Source organism: Vanacampus margaritifer, chromosome 14, assembly GCF_051991255.1.
Source record: "Vanacampus margaritifer isolate UIUO_Vmar chromosome 14, RoL_Vmar_1.0, whole genome shotgun sequence".
NCBI classification, from domain to species: Eukaryota; Metazoa; Chordata; class Actinopteri; order Syngnathiformes; family Syngnathidae; genus Vanacampus; species Vanacampus margaritifer.
Genome location: NC_135445.1, coordinates 2,346,930 through 2,359,243, shown reverse-complemented (window position 1 = coordinate 2,359,243; position 12,314 = coordinate 2,346,930). Strand labels below are relative to the sequence as shown.

General features: G+C 39.7%; 1 protein-coding gene across 4 annotated transcripts in view; it reads left to right on the top strand.

Moving 5' to 3' along the window:
- LOC144034262 (uncharacterized) overlaps positions 1-12,314 on the top strand; it is a 47,312-nt gene that overhangs the window by 21,163 nt on the left and 13,835 nt on the right. For all 4 annotated transcript variants that reach the window (XM_077542932.1, XM_077542928.1, XM_077542929.1 and 1 more), the window contains 3 exons: positions 4,058-4,180; positions 8,429-8,577; positions 8,645-8,841. In XM_077542932.1, the coding sequence (XP_077399058.1) occupies positions 4,058-4,180; positions 8,429-8,577; positions 8,645-8,841 (469 nt within the window). The remainder of the gene's footprint in view (positions 1-4,057; positions 4,181-8,428; positions 8,578-8,644; positions 8,842-12,314) is intronic.

Below are 12,314 nucleotides of genomic sequence, written 5' to 3'. Positions count from 1 at the left end.
CAAAACACAATAAATCCGTTCAGCCAATTCAACAAAATGTCATTTATTTAGCCAGACCTGGAAAATGGCCACATTTTAGCCCACTATTACAATTCATTGACTTAGTTTTGACAAATAAATGGCAGTAAAGTCTCTTTTAAAGCTCTTCAAGTTTAACTCTTTGACTGCCAGACGTTATCAGAAAAGGGATGCCGTGGGCGCCAGCCGATTTAAGCATTTTTGACTGATCTTTCAAGGTCCACAGAAAATTATGTGTTTGGACTATGGAAACACACATACTAGCAAATGAAAGATTGGACTCTCATCTTTCATCAGAAAAAAAACTTTGTTTCTACCTTATTCCGTTTTTCAGTAATCAACAATAGAAAATGGTTAGTTTCATCTCTTGTTTTGAAAAAAACGTATTTTAACGTCTTTGGCACTCCTCCATAGGATTTTACTAAACGTTATTTAACGTTTTTGGCAGTCAAAGAGTTAAAAATAAATGTACCACTGTTTATAGTCAAAAGTAAAATGTTGCTTTGAATGTTGCATCATTTTGAGATGTCATTTATTGAGCCCGACTTGCACATCTCAGAATCAATTCATTGGCTTCCGAAGATGATCCACACAATAAAATGGCAGAACTTCATCCGAATACGTTTATTATCTCGGACCCGATGACACGCACAACAAAGAGCCAGCGAGACGAGCCCCCGTTGAAACCATCAGCCCAAACCGCCCAAAAATGACGGCGTCAAACCACTGTTTTAGCGCTCGTGTTTTGACGAGATATGCGGCTTATTTTGGGGGGTCCATTGTAAGGCTTTGAGATTGGACTCAAGTTTGTCAGAGTTGAGCGCTTGTCGCGGTGAAGGAAAACAGAGTCCGATCGTGTGCAGGTCCACTTTCACACGTGCTAATCAAAACACACGACACGACACGACTCGACTTGACACGTCGTCGTCAAGTCAGCAGCTGCCACTTATCAGGCGGCTGCTGCCGGCCCTTTAAGAGGCCAGCGTCCGTGAGGGGAAAAAAAAAAAAAATTTCTGGTTGTGACAAGTCAGTTTTCAAGGCACGTATTTTACTGAAAAAAAATGTCGCAAACGGTTTATATCGAGAAATAATGATCACATCTCGATAATACTAGTGTGAAATCTGTTCAGTTTAAAGATGGCCGGCGTAGTCTTGAAGCTGCTAGCAAGATTAGCATGTAGCTTCACCTCACGCCTCCCTCCGCCGCCTTCACAAGAAACGCCCTCGGCTGACTTAACGCACGTGCACGGAAACGTGCACGGAAACGTGCCGAGGCAGCGAGCCGCATTGTCGGGCTGCTCGGTTATTGAAAAAAATAATAATCATGATATTTTGGGCTATAATTGAAATCATGATTACTCAAATGATTATTTTTTGGGTACAAAACAAGAAAATGTTGAAACATTTAAAAAATATTAAGACCAATTTTTAAAAAAAAAAAAATAGAAACACTATAATTATGTAAGTTCCTTTCGAACCAAACAGAATTTATAATAATATATATTTATAATAATAGATATTTATTTGTTTATGTTGGCAAAAAGTTAAAGTTGGAGTGCAGCATGTGCACTGTGCAGTACAAAACAAGAACATGTTTAAACGTAAAAAAAACGAATTAAAAAAATTCATTTAAGACAAATTAAATTCTTTGAAACACTATAATTATGCAAGTTCATTTTGGGTGAAACAAAAATTATTAAATTAGTTGTTTTAAAATTTAAAGCGGGTGCAAATGTATACATTTAAACAACTCAAAAATCAGTATTAATAATGTTGTTTTTTTGATTATGCTGATTTTGTAGTGTGTAATAATTGAAATTATTTTTTTTCCAGGAGAGCTCAGTATTGTTCATTCGATTTGACATCATCATTGCTCTCCTTTTTTTTTTTTTTTTTAAACAAATAAATTAAAAAAATTTAATAATTTTTTTTTTTTAAATATATATACATATACACACATATATATATATATATATATATATATTTATTTATTTTTGTATGTGGGTGAGTATGTGTGTGTGTGTGTGTGTGTGTGTGTGCGTGCGTGCGTGCGTGCGAGCGTGTGTGTATTCATCAGTTCACCTAAAGCCCATTAAAAAAAATCCCATACTAATAATATAATATAATAATAAATTGCCAAATGCAGAAACATCAATGTAAGTTATCACGATGTAGTGGCTCTCGCTAACAGACAGAATTAAGTAACCAGAATTAGGTTAAAAAATTCTATATACGTAGACCGTGTTTCTATAAATTTTGATATTTGGTTTTTATTTGAGGCAGATATTTTTTCCATTAAAATGTGATTTATGAGGAGGTTAGACCATTGGTCGATATTCAGAGTTTGTTTATTTTTCCAGTTAACAAGAATTGTTTTTTTAGCGATAGTAAGGGCTACAAGTGTAGATTGAAATTGTTTATGTGGTAAGTCAGTTGTTGTTAGGTCACCTAGCAAACACAAGTTTGGAGATAAAGGTATCCTACAGTCCAAAATAGCGGAAAGTTTTTCTAAGACTTTAGTCCAGAAATACATAACCAGAGTACATAACCATAAAGCATGAACATAAGTGTCTGTAGTGTTTTGTAAGCATTGGAGACAAATGTCGGAGTCTGAGAGTCCCATTTTCTTCATCATATATTGAGTAATGTATGTTCTGTGAATAATTTTATATTGGATAAGTTGTAAATTGTGTGTTTTAATAATTGAAATTCTAATTGAATTTCGATATAATTGCACAGCCCTACTGCATTGCTAGCGTGACTTGTCGGACTATTGCCAAAAACGAAATGTTACCGTTTGATGTCGTATTTTGTGGGATCTACAATGACTTTTAAAAAAAACGTAAGCGATGACCAGAGAGGAACGGTCATGTTGCCGTGGGTTGTTGCAGATATATTATGCCGCCGCTCCTACTCAAAGTCAGCCGGGATCGGCTGCGGCTACAAAAAAAAAAAAATGGAAGGACGGACTGCTTGGCAACTGGACATTTTCCAGAAATGTTCCTGCACGTAAGCGCGACAAGGAAAGGGACGACGCGTCTGTGAGTCATCCCGGCGTCTGCCCCACTCGGGTTTGCGGCACCGCAGGCTGGCCGACTCAGCACATGTTGTTCACTCTTTCCAGAGTTTCCTGCGCGGCCCGCAATGTGTCATCCGCACAAAGTCGAACCCGAAGACCAAAATCGAGGACGACTTGTCTCATTTTTGGAAACGTTGCTTCATTATTAACACACGTGGTGGTGAACGCGGACCGCATACCTGGGAGCGGGTTAGCGTCCCATGCTAACGTGCTAGCCAGCACATGTTAAGAGACATTTGTGGGAATTTGAGTCAACCGTGTCATGATCGTTTAGTGTCATCATATCACAGTGTACAGTATTTACCGTGTAGACACCACTGATGTACCATATTTACTTTGTTTTTAAGGTCTAGACGAACTGACATCTTTGCATTATATTTAATGTATGCACCTCTAATATACCATATATGGGTCATTTTTTTAATGTATATAGCACATCTAAGATACCATATTTGCATCCAAAGCTGTGTATATATCTCTAATGTACCATATTATTTACATAGTATTTCATGTATGTACCATTAATATACCATATTATCTAACAAATTATACACCTGGAATGTTTAATTGTTGACATCAAATTTCATGCTCTATACACCTTAATGTACCATATTTAATGCATGCATTCTCGTGTACCATATTTGCCATTTTTATGGACATGCACCTGTAGTATACCTTATTTAATATTATGCGCCTATAATGACCATATTTACATCGTATTTGATGTATGTACCTCTAGAGTACGAAATTTGTCATTTCTATCAGAGAACGGATGGATTTCATCTTCTACAGACACCTTAAGTACATTATTTACATATTTATTGTAGGCACTCTTATATACCATATACCATATTTGCATAATATTTCATGTATGGACCTCTAATGTAGCATATGTATTTGTATATTTCATGTCAAAGCATTTCAATGGATTCATCATTTCGTCTTATTCTGCGTTTTCAGATTCCATCACAAACCGTCTCCTCCTCACCCTGCTTCTGCAGCCGCCATCTTTTCCGGGATTTGGACTTTTCCAAAGAAGAAAAGCTGCGTGCCACATGCGCTTCACTCCACCAGACATTAAAGGTCAGCAAGTGCGGGCACGGCCTCAAACCCGGGCTTACGGTTTCAAAGCAGGCTTTTCCGATGAGGATTAGAGCTTCAAAATATCGTTTCCATACCGGGTAGAGTTGCAAGTTCAAATTTCAAGCTAGGTTTTCAAAGAAGGGTTAGGGTTTTGAATCTGGGTTTGAAGGTAGTGTTATGGTTCTAAGCGAAGGTTCGGGTTTCAAGTCTGAGTCAGGGTTTTGATTTAGGGTTTTCAGTCAAGATTTCAAACACAGTTAAGGTTTCAAATACATTTTTCGAGCCTTGATAAGGGTTTGCTATGTTGGGGTTTTAAGGTAGGATCAGGTGTTAGAATTAGGCTTGCAAACCTCGGTTAGGTTTTCAAATGAAGGTTCGAGTGACCGTCATGTCAAGAGTGTCATAGTTAACGAAAATGAACAAAATAACTCACTAAAACTGAAAAATATTTTTGGGTAAATGAAAAATAAAAACTGCTCGAGTGAAATGAAACAACAATAAAGTGGGGAGAATTGATTTGATAAGCAAATCAATTGAATTACAAGCTTGCTTGTGGAACCAACGAAACTCCATTTTGATGATTATGCCGATAATCGGTGCTGTCCAGCGGCGGTAGGCAGCCTGCTTTTCGACGCACCGCTCGCTCCATCCATCCGTCGCAAATGTCCCGTCGAGGCCTGGCGGCTCTCCCGTGGAAAATGTGAGCGCCGCGCACGGCGCCAGACACCTTCGGTAAACACGTCGTCTGGGAAACCCGCACTTCTCACCGACAATTGTTTTGGGTTTTTTCAGTTTTATCACACAACTGGAATATATCTGAATATTATCACGAAGACCAATGAGGAAAGTTACTTGTTTTATCGAAAAAAAATAAAATAAAGCATAATTTACAAAAAAATTAAAAAATTGCACACAATGTTATGAGAAAAGTTATCAGTTTACAATTAAAAATGTGAATGTTGTGGTAAGAGTAGAAGAAAAATTGTCATTTATGAGTAAAATGTCATGGAACAAAAAATCGTAATATTGCCTGGAAAAATATTAGTGTTACAAGAATATGAGAAAATATGAGAACAATTTAGGAATTTACAAAAAAAAAAGTCATTAATATGATGAAAAGTTGTAATTTTAACACCAAAATTTGTAATGTTATAAGATGAGTTGTGTTTTTTATTTTTTATTTTTTTAACTCTTTGACTGCCAAAAACGTTAAATAACGTTTAGTAAAACCCTATGGATGAGTGCCAAAGACGTTAAAAGACTTTTTTTTTTTTTTTTCAAAACAGAGGTGAAACTAACCATTTTCTATTGTTGATTACTGAAAAACGGAATAAGGTAGAAACAAACTTTTTTTTCTGATGAAAGATGAGAGTCCAATCTTTCATTTGGTAGTATGTGTGTTTCCATAGTCCAAACACATCATTTTCTGTGGACCTTGAAAGATCAGTCAAAAATGCTTAAATCGGCTGGCACTGGCGACATCCCTTTTCTGAAAACGTCTGGCAGTCAAAGAGTTAAGATGATTCTTGAGAGAAAAATCTTAATAATATTAAGAAATCTTACAGTGTTACGTTATGTTATGGGAATCTTCTTCGCAAGATGTAATGTTATGAGACAAAGTTGTACTACTGTAAGAAAAACCTTTTTGTTTTTATAAAAACTTAGCAAACAGATCAAATATAAGAATAAAAGTTGTAATCTGAGAAAGTGAGGCTACAAGTTAGAATTTGAAAACGATGCATTGTTTGAAAATAAACCATTTTCAAAACAAAAAAAGGCACATCCGTTGGAAAAGTGCCAAATGTATGAGAATAGCTTTTAATATTTTGTTTTATTGTAATTTGAAAGTCATAACGTTGCGATAAAAAGTCACAATGTGTTGAGAACTTTTTTTCTTTTTTTTTTTCTTTTTTTTTAGAAACATTCTTAGTGCTATTGAAACAAGTAACAGAAATAGCTTTTGTATGTTTAACGAAAACGTCATATTATTCTCCGTGAGTTTTTCAACTCTGTTTGACCTTCAGGACTTTAAATACAACATGCGTTGTAACGGTTTTACCTTCAGGGAAAAAATCAAAGATGGCGAACAATCGGCACTATTGTACAGTGGAAAAGTTTAAGCGAGGCAGCGTGGGAGGTGAACAAGCACTTTCCACCAGCTCAGAGAGAGAAAAAAAAAATCATTAATGTGAGCACAGTGGCAGAAAAAACAGCACGAAATGCTGAGCTCAGTTAATAAAAATACAAGAATGACTTCACCAATTTTTCTGCACGATTGGACATTTAACCAATGACGGCGTACGAAAACATGACTGACATGAAGCATGCGGCGTTGGAGCGTTTGAAGATGTTCAGGGCGGAACTAATGAGTCGGAACGTCCATCACCAAGAGAGCCTCATTGACTGCTTTAATGCAGACGTTTTCCATTTTAGTTTTAATTATGACTTTTCGTCATGTGTTTTTTAGCCTCATAAATTACAATGTTTTTTTTTTCAATAAAGTATTTCTAGTTTTGAAACTTTTTTCATCATGTGACATTTTTTCTTGTAATATTCCGACTTTTTCCTCCCTAATTTACGCTTTACGAACTCACACATGACTTTTTGTCGTAACTTTTTAACTTCTTGAATGTGACTTTTTTCCCCCCTCTTACATTTTGCTTAAAAAAATGAGGTATTCTCTTGTTACATTTTTTGTAACAATGTGACCTTTTTTTGGTAATATGACTTTTTCATACATTGTTTTGCTAAAAATGTGCAACTATTCTCCAATGTATTGACATTTTCTCCTCGTTTTACAACTTTTCTCACAACATTGTGACATTTTTTTCATATTTTTTGTGGAAAAAGTAAACTTTTTCTCGTAATGTTATGAATTTTTCTCTTAATACTACGTCTTCTCGTAACATGAAAATTCTCATAAATTCCGACTCCGTTTTTTCAAAAAACATATGTTTACCCGTTTTTCCTTGTGTAGTATTACAATGCATTTCCTGTACGTTGCGATGGGCAATTCTCGTAGCATTACGACTTTTTCTCCTAATAGTACAGCTTTCCTCGTAACGACATCTTTCCTTGTATTTAAAAAATAAACAAGTATTCTGGTAACATTATTTATTAGTGAATTTGTCTGTCTTATCTCATAGTTGTTTCATACGACAATTGTTTTGTTTTTTGTTTTCTTTTTATTCAGAAAAAAGAACTGGCTGGCCAACTTGTCGTTGATAATATGAACAGCAAAATTTTGCCGTCAGACTCTTAATTAATTCACTGATTACATTTTGAGTCTCCACTCAAATTCAACATCTGCTCCGAACGTGTTGCCGCAACCGGGGAGGGGAGGGGGGTGGGTGGGGCTTGGGTGGGGGGGGGGGGCGTTGAAGGGAAGGAAATGCAAAATAGTGTGCGGGATCTCTGTTGAGGGGAATCTGAATGGAAAAGACACCAGAGCCCTGGAGGAGGCCATAAATCCGCAGATGACGCTCTAAAAACAGAAGATGGGGAAGAAGCCAGGCAGTCGACGACGCTCGCCAGGGCGGATCCAGACACGCTAGCCGTTCTGCTAGCTCGCTTCGTTTTTGCGCTGAGTCAGCATGTGAAATATACGTTTCAACCTCGAGGAATGCGGATGGCGCTTCGCCATGCGAGTTGATTTCCTTCCGTGACCACATTTGTAGCACAAATCATAATTCTTCATTGAAATGAATGGAAACGCCGTGTCAGCACTCCTGCTCTGGAATATTGATCAAAACAGACGGTAAAAATTTGAAGAATTCAACCGTTTGTGCATTGTCATCATTCGATGGGCATCGTGCTACTCATTCTTGTGTGCACAGCTTGGCCATCGGGGGGCAGTATAACACAGACATACTGCACGGAGATTTGAGGATGTGACGCAGAAGAAGAAGGTCTCAACTAAACAGCAATTACTCGTTTTTCGCAGAGAATTTAAATGAAAAAATACGTAATATTTACAAATAATCTGAGAATTGACCAATACATTTGCGGGTTCAATTAGGATTGCTTTTGAAGCAATCCCCATGTGAACAGCAGGAAACCAAGACAACAGACCAAACATTTGAGTGTCATCAGCAGGTTGCAGTAGAGAGACTGGAAGAGTCACAGAAAGGCGCCCAAGAATCAAAATTGTCGCGGTTGCATTTTACGTTCATCCTAAAAATTTTGACTTTTTGTAAACGCGATAAAGTTGCTTCATCCCTCCTTTCCGTGTTGTTATTGTTCATACAGAACAGCGACGCTCGGGAACGCTGCGTCTTCTCCAGGGAGAGACAAAGTGGACCCAAGACCCCAAACGCAAGATTCGCCTCTCCACATACAAAGTCCGAGAGAAGACAGAATAACCCAGAAGAGTCTTTCCTGATGTTTCCCGGCAAGATGTGTGCGATCTCCTGCTGTTTTCGGCTGCCAGGCCGCCAACTTGTGCCAACTTCTTCTTCTAACCAGAAACACGTCTGAGATTCAGTTCACTGAGTGCGCTCAGGAAATCAAACCAGCGAGTATTGGATGCCGAGTGCGGGAGGCCGGACGGGACCATGGCTGCGTCTTCAGGCTTGCATTCCGGCACGTTCTGCTCCACCGAGGGGGTTCCGAGGGTTCCTGGTACCGCACTGCAGGATGGGGCGGTTCTGGAACTTGTCAAGGTAAGCGGTGAATAATTGTGCGAGGATCGAAGCAGGTTAGGTTTGGTTCTGTTGTGTTTGACTTGCTGAAGCTCCCAAGGACTCAACACTGTCCCGTCCAAAACTATGATCAAGCATTTCTACACGCAACACAAACTTGATCCTAACTACAACCCAAGACCAGACCCTAAATCTAACCCTAAACCCAACCCCACACTGTCACCCTAACCCGTGCCCTTGGACAATTCTAATCCAATCTGTAAACCATTCCTTCACCCCGAAACTTAGTTCTAACCTTATTAAGCCCAAACCCTGATCGGACCGTAAACCTTGACCTTAAAGCCCGTATCCCACCGAGGGATGAACGTTTGCGACGCTAGCGAATGTTCATTCCATCCATGTCAGGGTTATTTTCAAGGTCGAAACATTTCCTAAGCGATCTTAAACATTCCCTAAACAGTCTTGATGGTTCTCTAAACAGTCTTGATGATCTTTCTGGTCACATTGAAACAAAAAATCCTTTAAGACTGTTCAGAGAACCTTAAGGAAACACCGAGACCTTGTACAATGATGTTTTTAAACATTATGTAAAAAGTCTTCATGGTTCTCTAAACAGTCTTGATGATCTTTCTGGTCACATTGAAACAAAAAATCCTTTAAGACTGTTTAGAGAACCTTTAAGACTGTTCAGAGAACCTTAAGGAAACACCGAGACCTTGTACAATGATGTTCTTAAACATTATGTAAAAAGTCTTCATGGTTCTCTAAACATGAATTTCCTTGAAAGACCATTAAGAGAATCGATGCGACTGTGACGGAACCGTGACGTGAAATCAACATTCGTTCGTGTCGAAAATGTTGGCCCCTCAGTGGGATACGGGCCGAACCCGCTGACTTGTCACTGAAGGCCTGAAAGAAACGTTGTGGCGCATTCCAGCTCGTTCGTCAAGACCAGACGATGGTGATCGTTTTAGCAGAGGCAGGACGTCTCGCAGAATGACAAACCACTCACATATTTATTTTTTTTTTCTTCCTCCATCACCATGAAAATGTGAAGGCGGGTGAACTAGTTCTTGTTATTGCCGCTATTATTATTTACGGGAGGGTTTCCCCTGGTTTCGCGGGTCCGAGGAACGTCTTGGGCTGAACTTCCAAACTGAGCTGCACCAAAGCGAAAATGCTGCCATCTTCCAAATGGTGATCATGACAGTTTGCGTGCCGTGATCGTGAGCACCCTCGTCCGAACATAGCTTGGACCACAACACCGCCCTAACACGAACCCTAAGCCACTTACTCTAACACACTGACCCCGAACACGAGTCCTAATGATTTTGACATGCCCCCCCCCCAGAAGTGTGTCGTACTGTCAATAAAGCTTCTTTGAACAGAGGCGGAACAAATGGCGGGATTAGGAGGCATCCATCCTGCTCCTCCTGACTGGCCCCGCCCATCCCGCTCTTTTGCTATAGTCATGTCATAGCAGCAACATATGTTGCTGTGGGGGTCCGCAGGGAGGCTGAGGTCTGCGCGGTGCAGCAACTAATTCCACCTTCCCTTCCCGCTCCGTCGTTCCAAACGTTATTCTCCACCGCCTTCCTCGACGTCTTCGTCGCTTTCTCTGGAAACGAGGCGAGCAAAATGTTGGATTTTGTTGTTGTTGTTTTTCAACAAAAAGCCCCTCGACAACTGCTGCACATTTGCTTGGCGTCGTGACGTTCCAGCAAATTCCGTTGGCGAGCTTCCCCTTCCCCTGCGCCGCCTGCCTCGTGTTCTCGGAGCTCACTTTGCACATTTTGCCTCTTTTTTTTTTTTCTTTCCTTTTCTCATTTCTCCTTTCCCCCCCGCTCGCACCTCCTTCCTTGCCTTGGGAGGAAATGTAAACACGTTACTCAATGCAGCTCAGGATCTCTCAAATTAGATCATAAAACAAGGAACTAATATCTATCAAAAAGAAAAGAAAATTCAAACTTGCTGGCATCGCTCACCAAACGACACTTGAGATGATCAACTTGTGGTTTGTCTTCCCGATCTTAGCTCGCCAATTTCTAATCCGTTTCATTTATCAAACGCTGGATTTAGTTGAACTTTAATACAGTTGAAGGCTCTAATCTCCTGCTAATAGTTAGCTCATTTTGAAGGCTAGTGAAATACCTGCTAACGGCAGATTGACTGAAAAGTTCCACTGAAGGTTAGCAGTTAGCTAGCCTGCCTTTATAATGTCAGAACACCCATTTAATAAGGTCATTGGCGAATTTTGTGAATTTCATGTAGTTAAAAGTTAAATGAAAGCAAGAAAACACCTGTTCATCGTGAGTGCTAGCTTACTTGCTAACCTTGCTAGCTGCAAATTTGGTGAAGTTTGGTAGCTAGCCCTCAAAATGGTGGAACAGCCATAACATTTAAAAAAAATGATGACTTTTGTTTGACTTTAGTTAAAAGGTGCTAATCCTGGGGTGTCAAACGTATGGCCTGCGGGCCGGATCAGGCCCGCAAAAGTGTATAATTCGGCCCGCCAGATGCTCTTGTAAAGTGAAAAAAAAAAAAAAAAAAAAAGAGTAATGCCGGACCAATTAATCTGACGACAAGCAATCCTCTGATGAGCAACGCAAATTGTGCACGGAATTGCACGCAATGTATTCTGTAAACAATATAAAATGCAAATCGGGTTGGTCTAACACGCCCGGAACTCGTACGGGCAAAGTGTTGCTGCGTTCCACTTGCATTCGTCTTATTTTTTGTTTTTTTCCTATTGAGGAGACGGCTTTGACTCCGGAGACGGCTTTGACTCCGGAGTCTGGCGTCCGGGACGAGAAACAGACATCGGCCCCACCCCCACCCCCACCCCACCACACCCCCCCAACCACAGCCAACGGGGGTCGGAATGTAAACAGACGCGTTTCATAAAAAGTACTTTTCTCATGACTTCCACTTGCCTCCCAGCACTTGAAAATTGGTCGGATAATTGCGGAAGCGTTATTTCCCATGTCGGGAGAGCGACGACTGCACGTGGATCGTGTGAGGTGATTACCTTGCGGCTGGAAGCTAACAATGGCCGTCATTGATTTTTATTTTTACATTGTCCAGTTTTAGCAGCCAAACTACTCTGGGAAGCTAAGCAGGGTCAGGCCTGGTTAATTAACTCTTTGACTGCCAGACGTTTTCAGAAAAGGGATGCCGTGGGTGCCAGCCGATTTAAGCATTTTTGACTGATCTTTCAAGGTCCACAGAAAATTATGTGTTTGGACTATGGAAACACACATACTACCAAATGAAAGATTGGACTCTCATCTTTCATCAGAAAAAAAAGTTTCTTTCTACCTTATTCCGTTTTTGAGTAATCAACAATAGAAAATGGTTAGTTTCACCTCTGTTTTGAAACAAACGTCTTTTAACGTCTTTGGCACTCCTCCATAGGATTTTACTAAACGTTATTTAACGTTTTTGGCAGTCAAAGAGTTAATACTTGGATGGTAGACCTGCTGGGAAAACCAGGT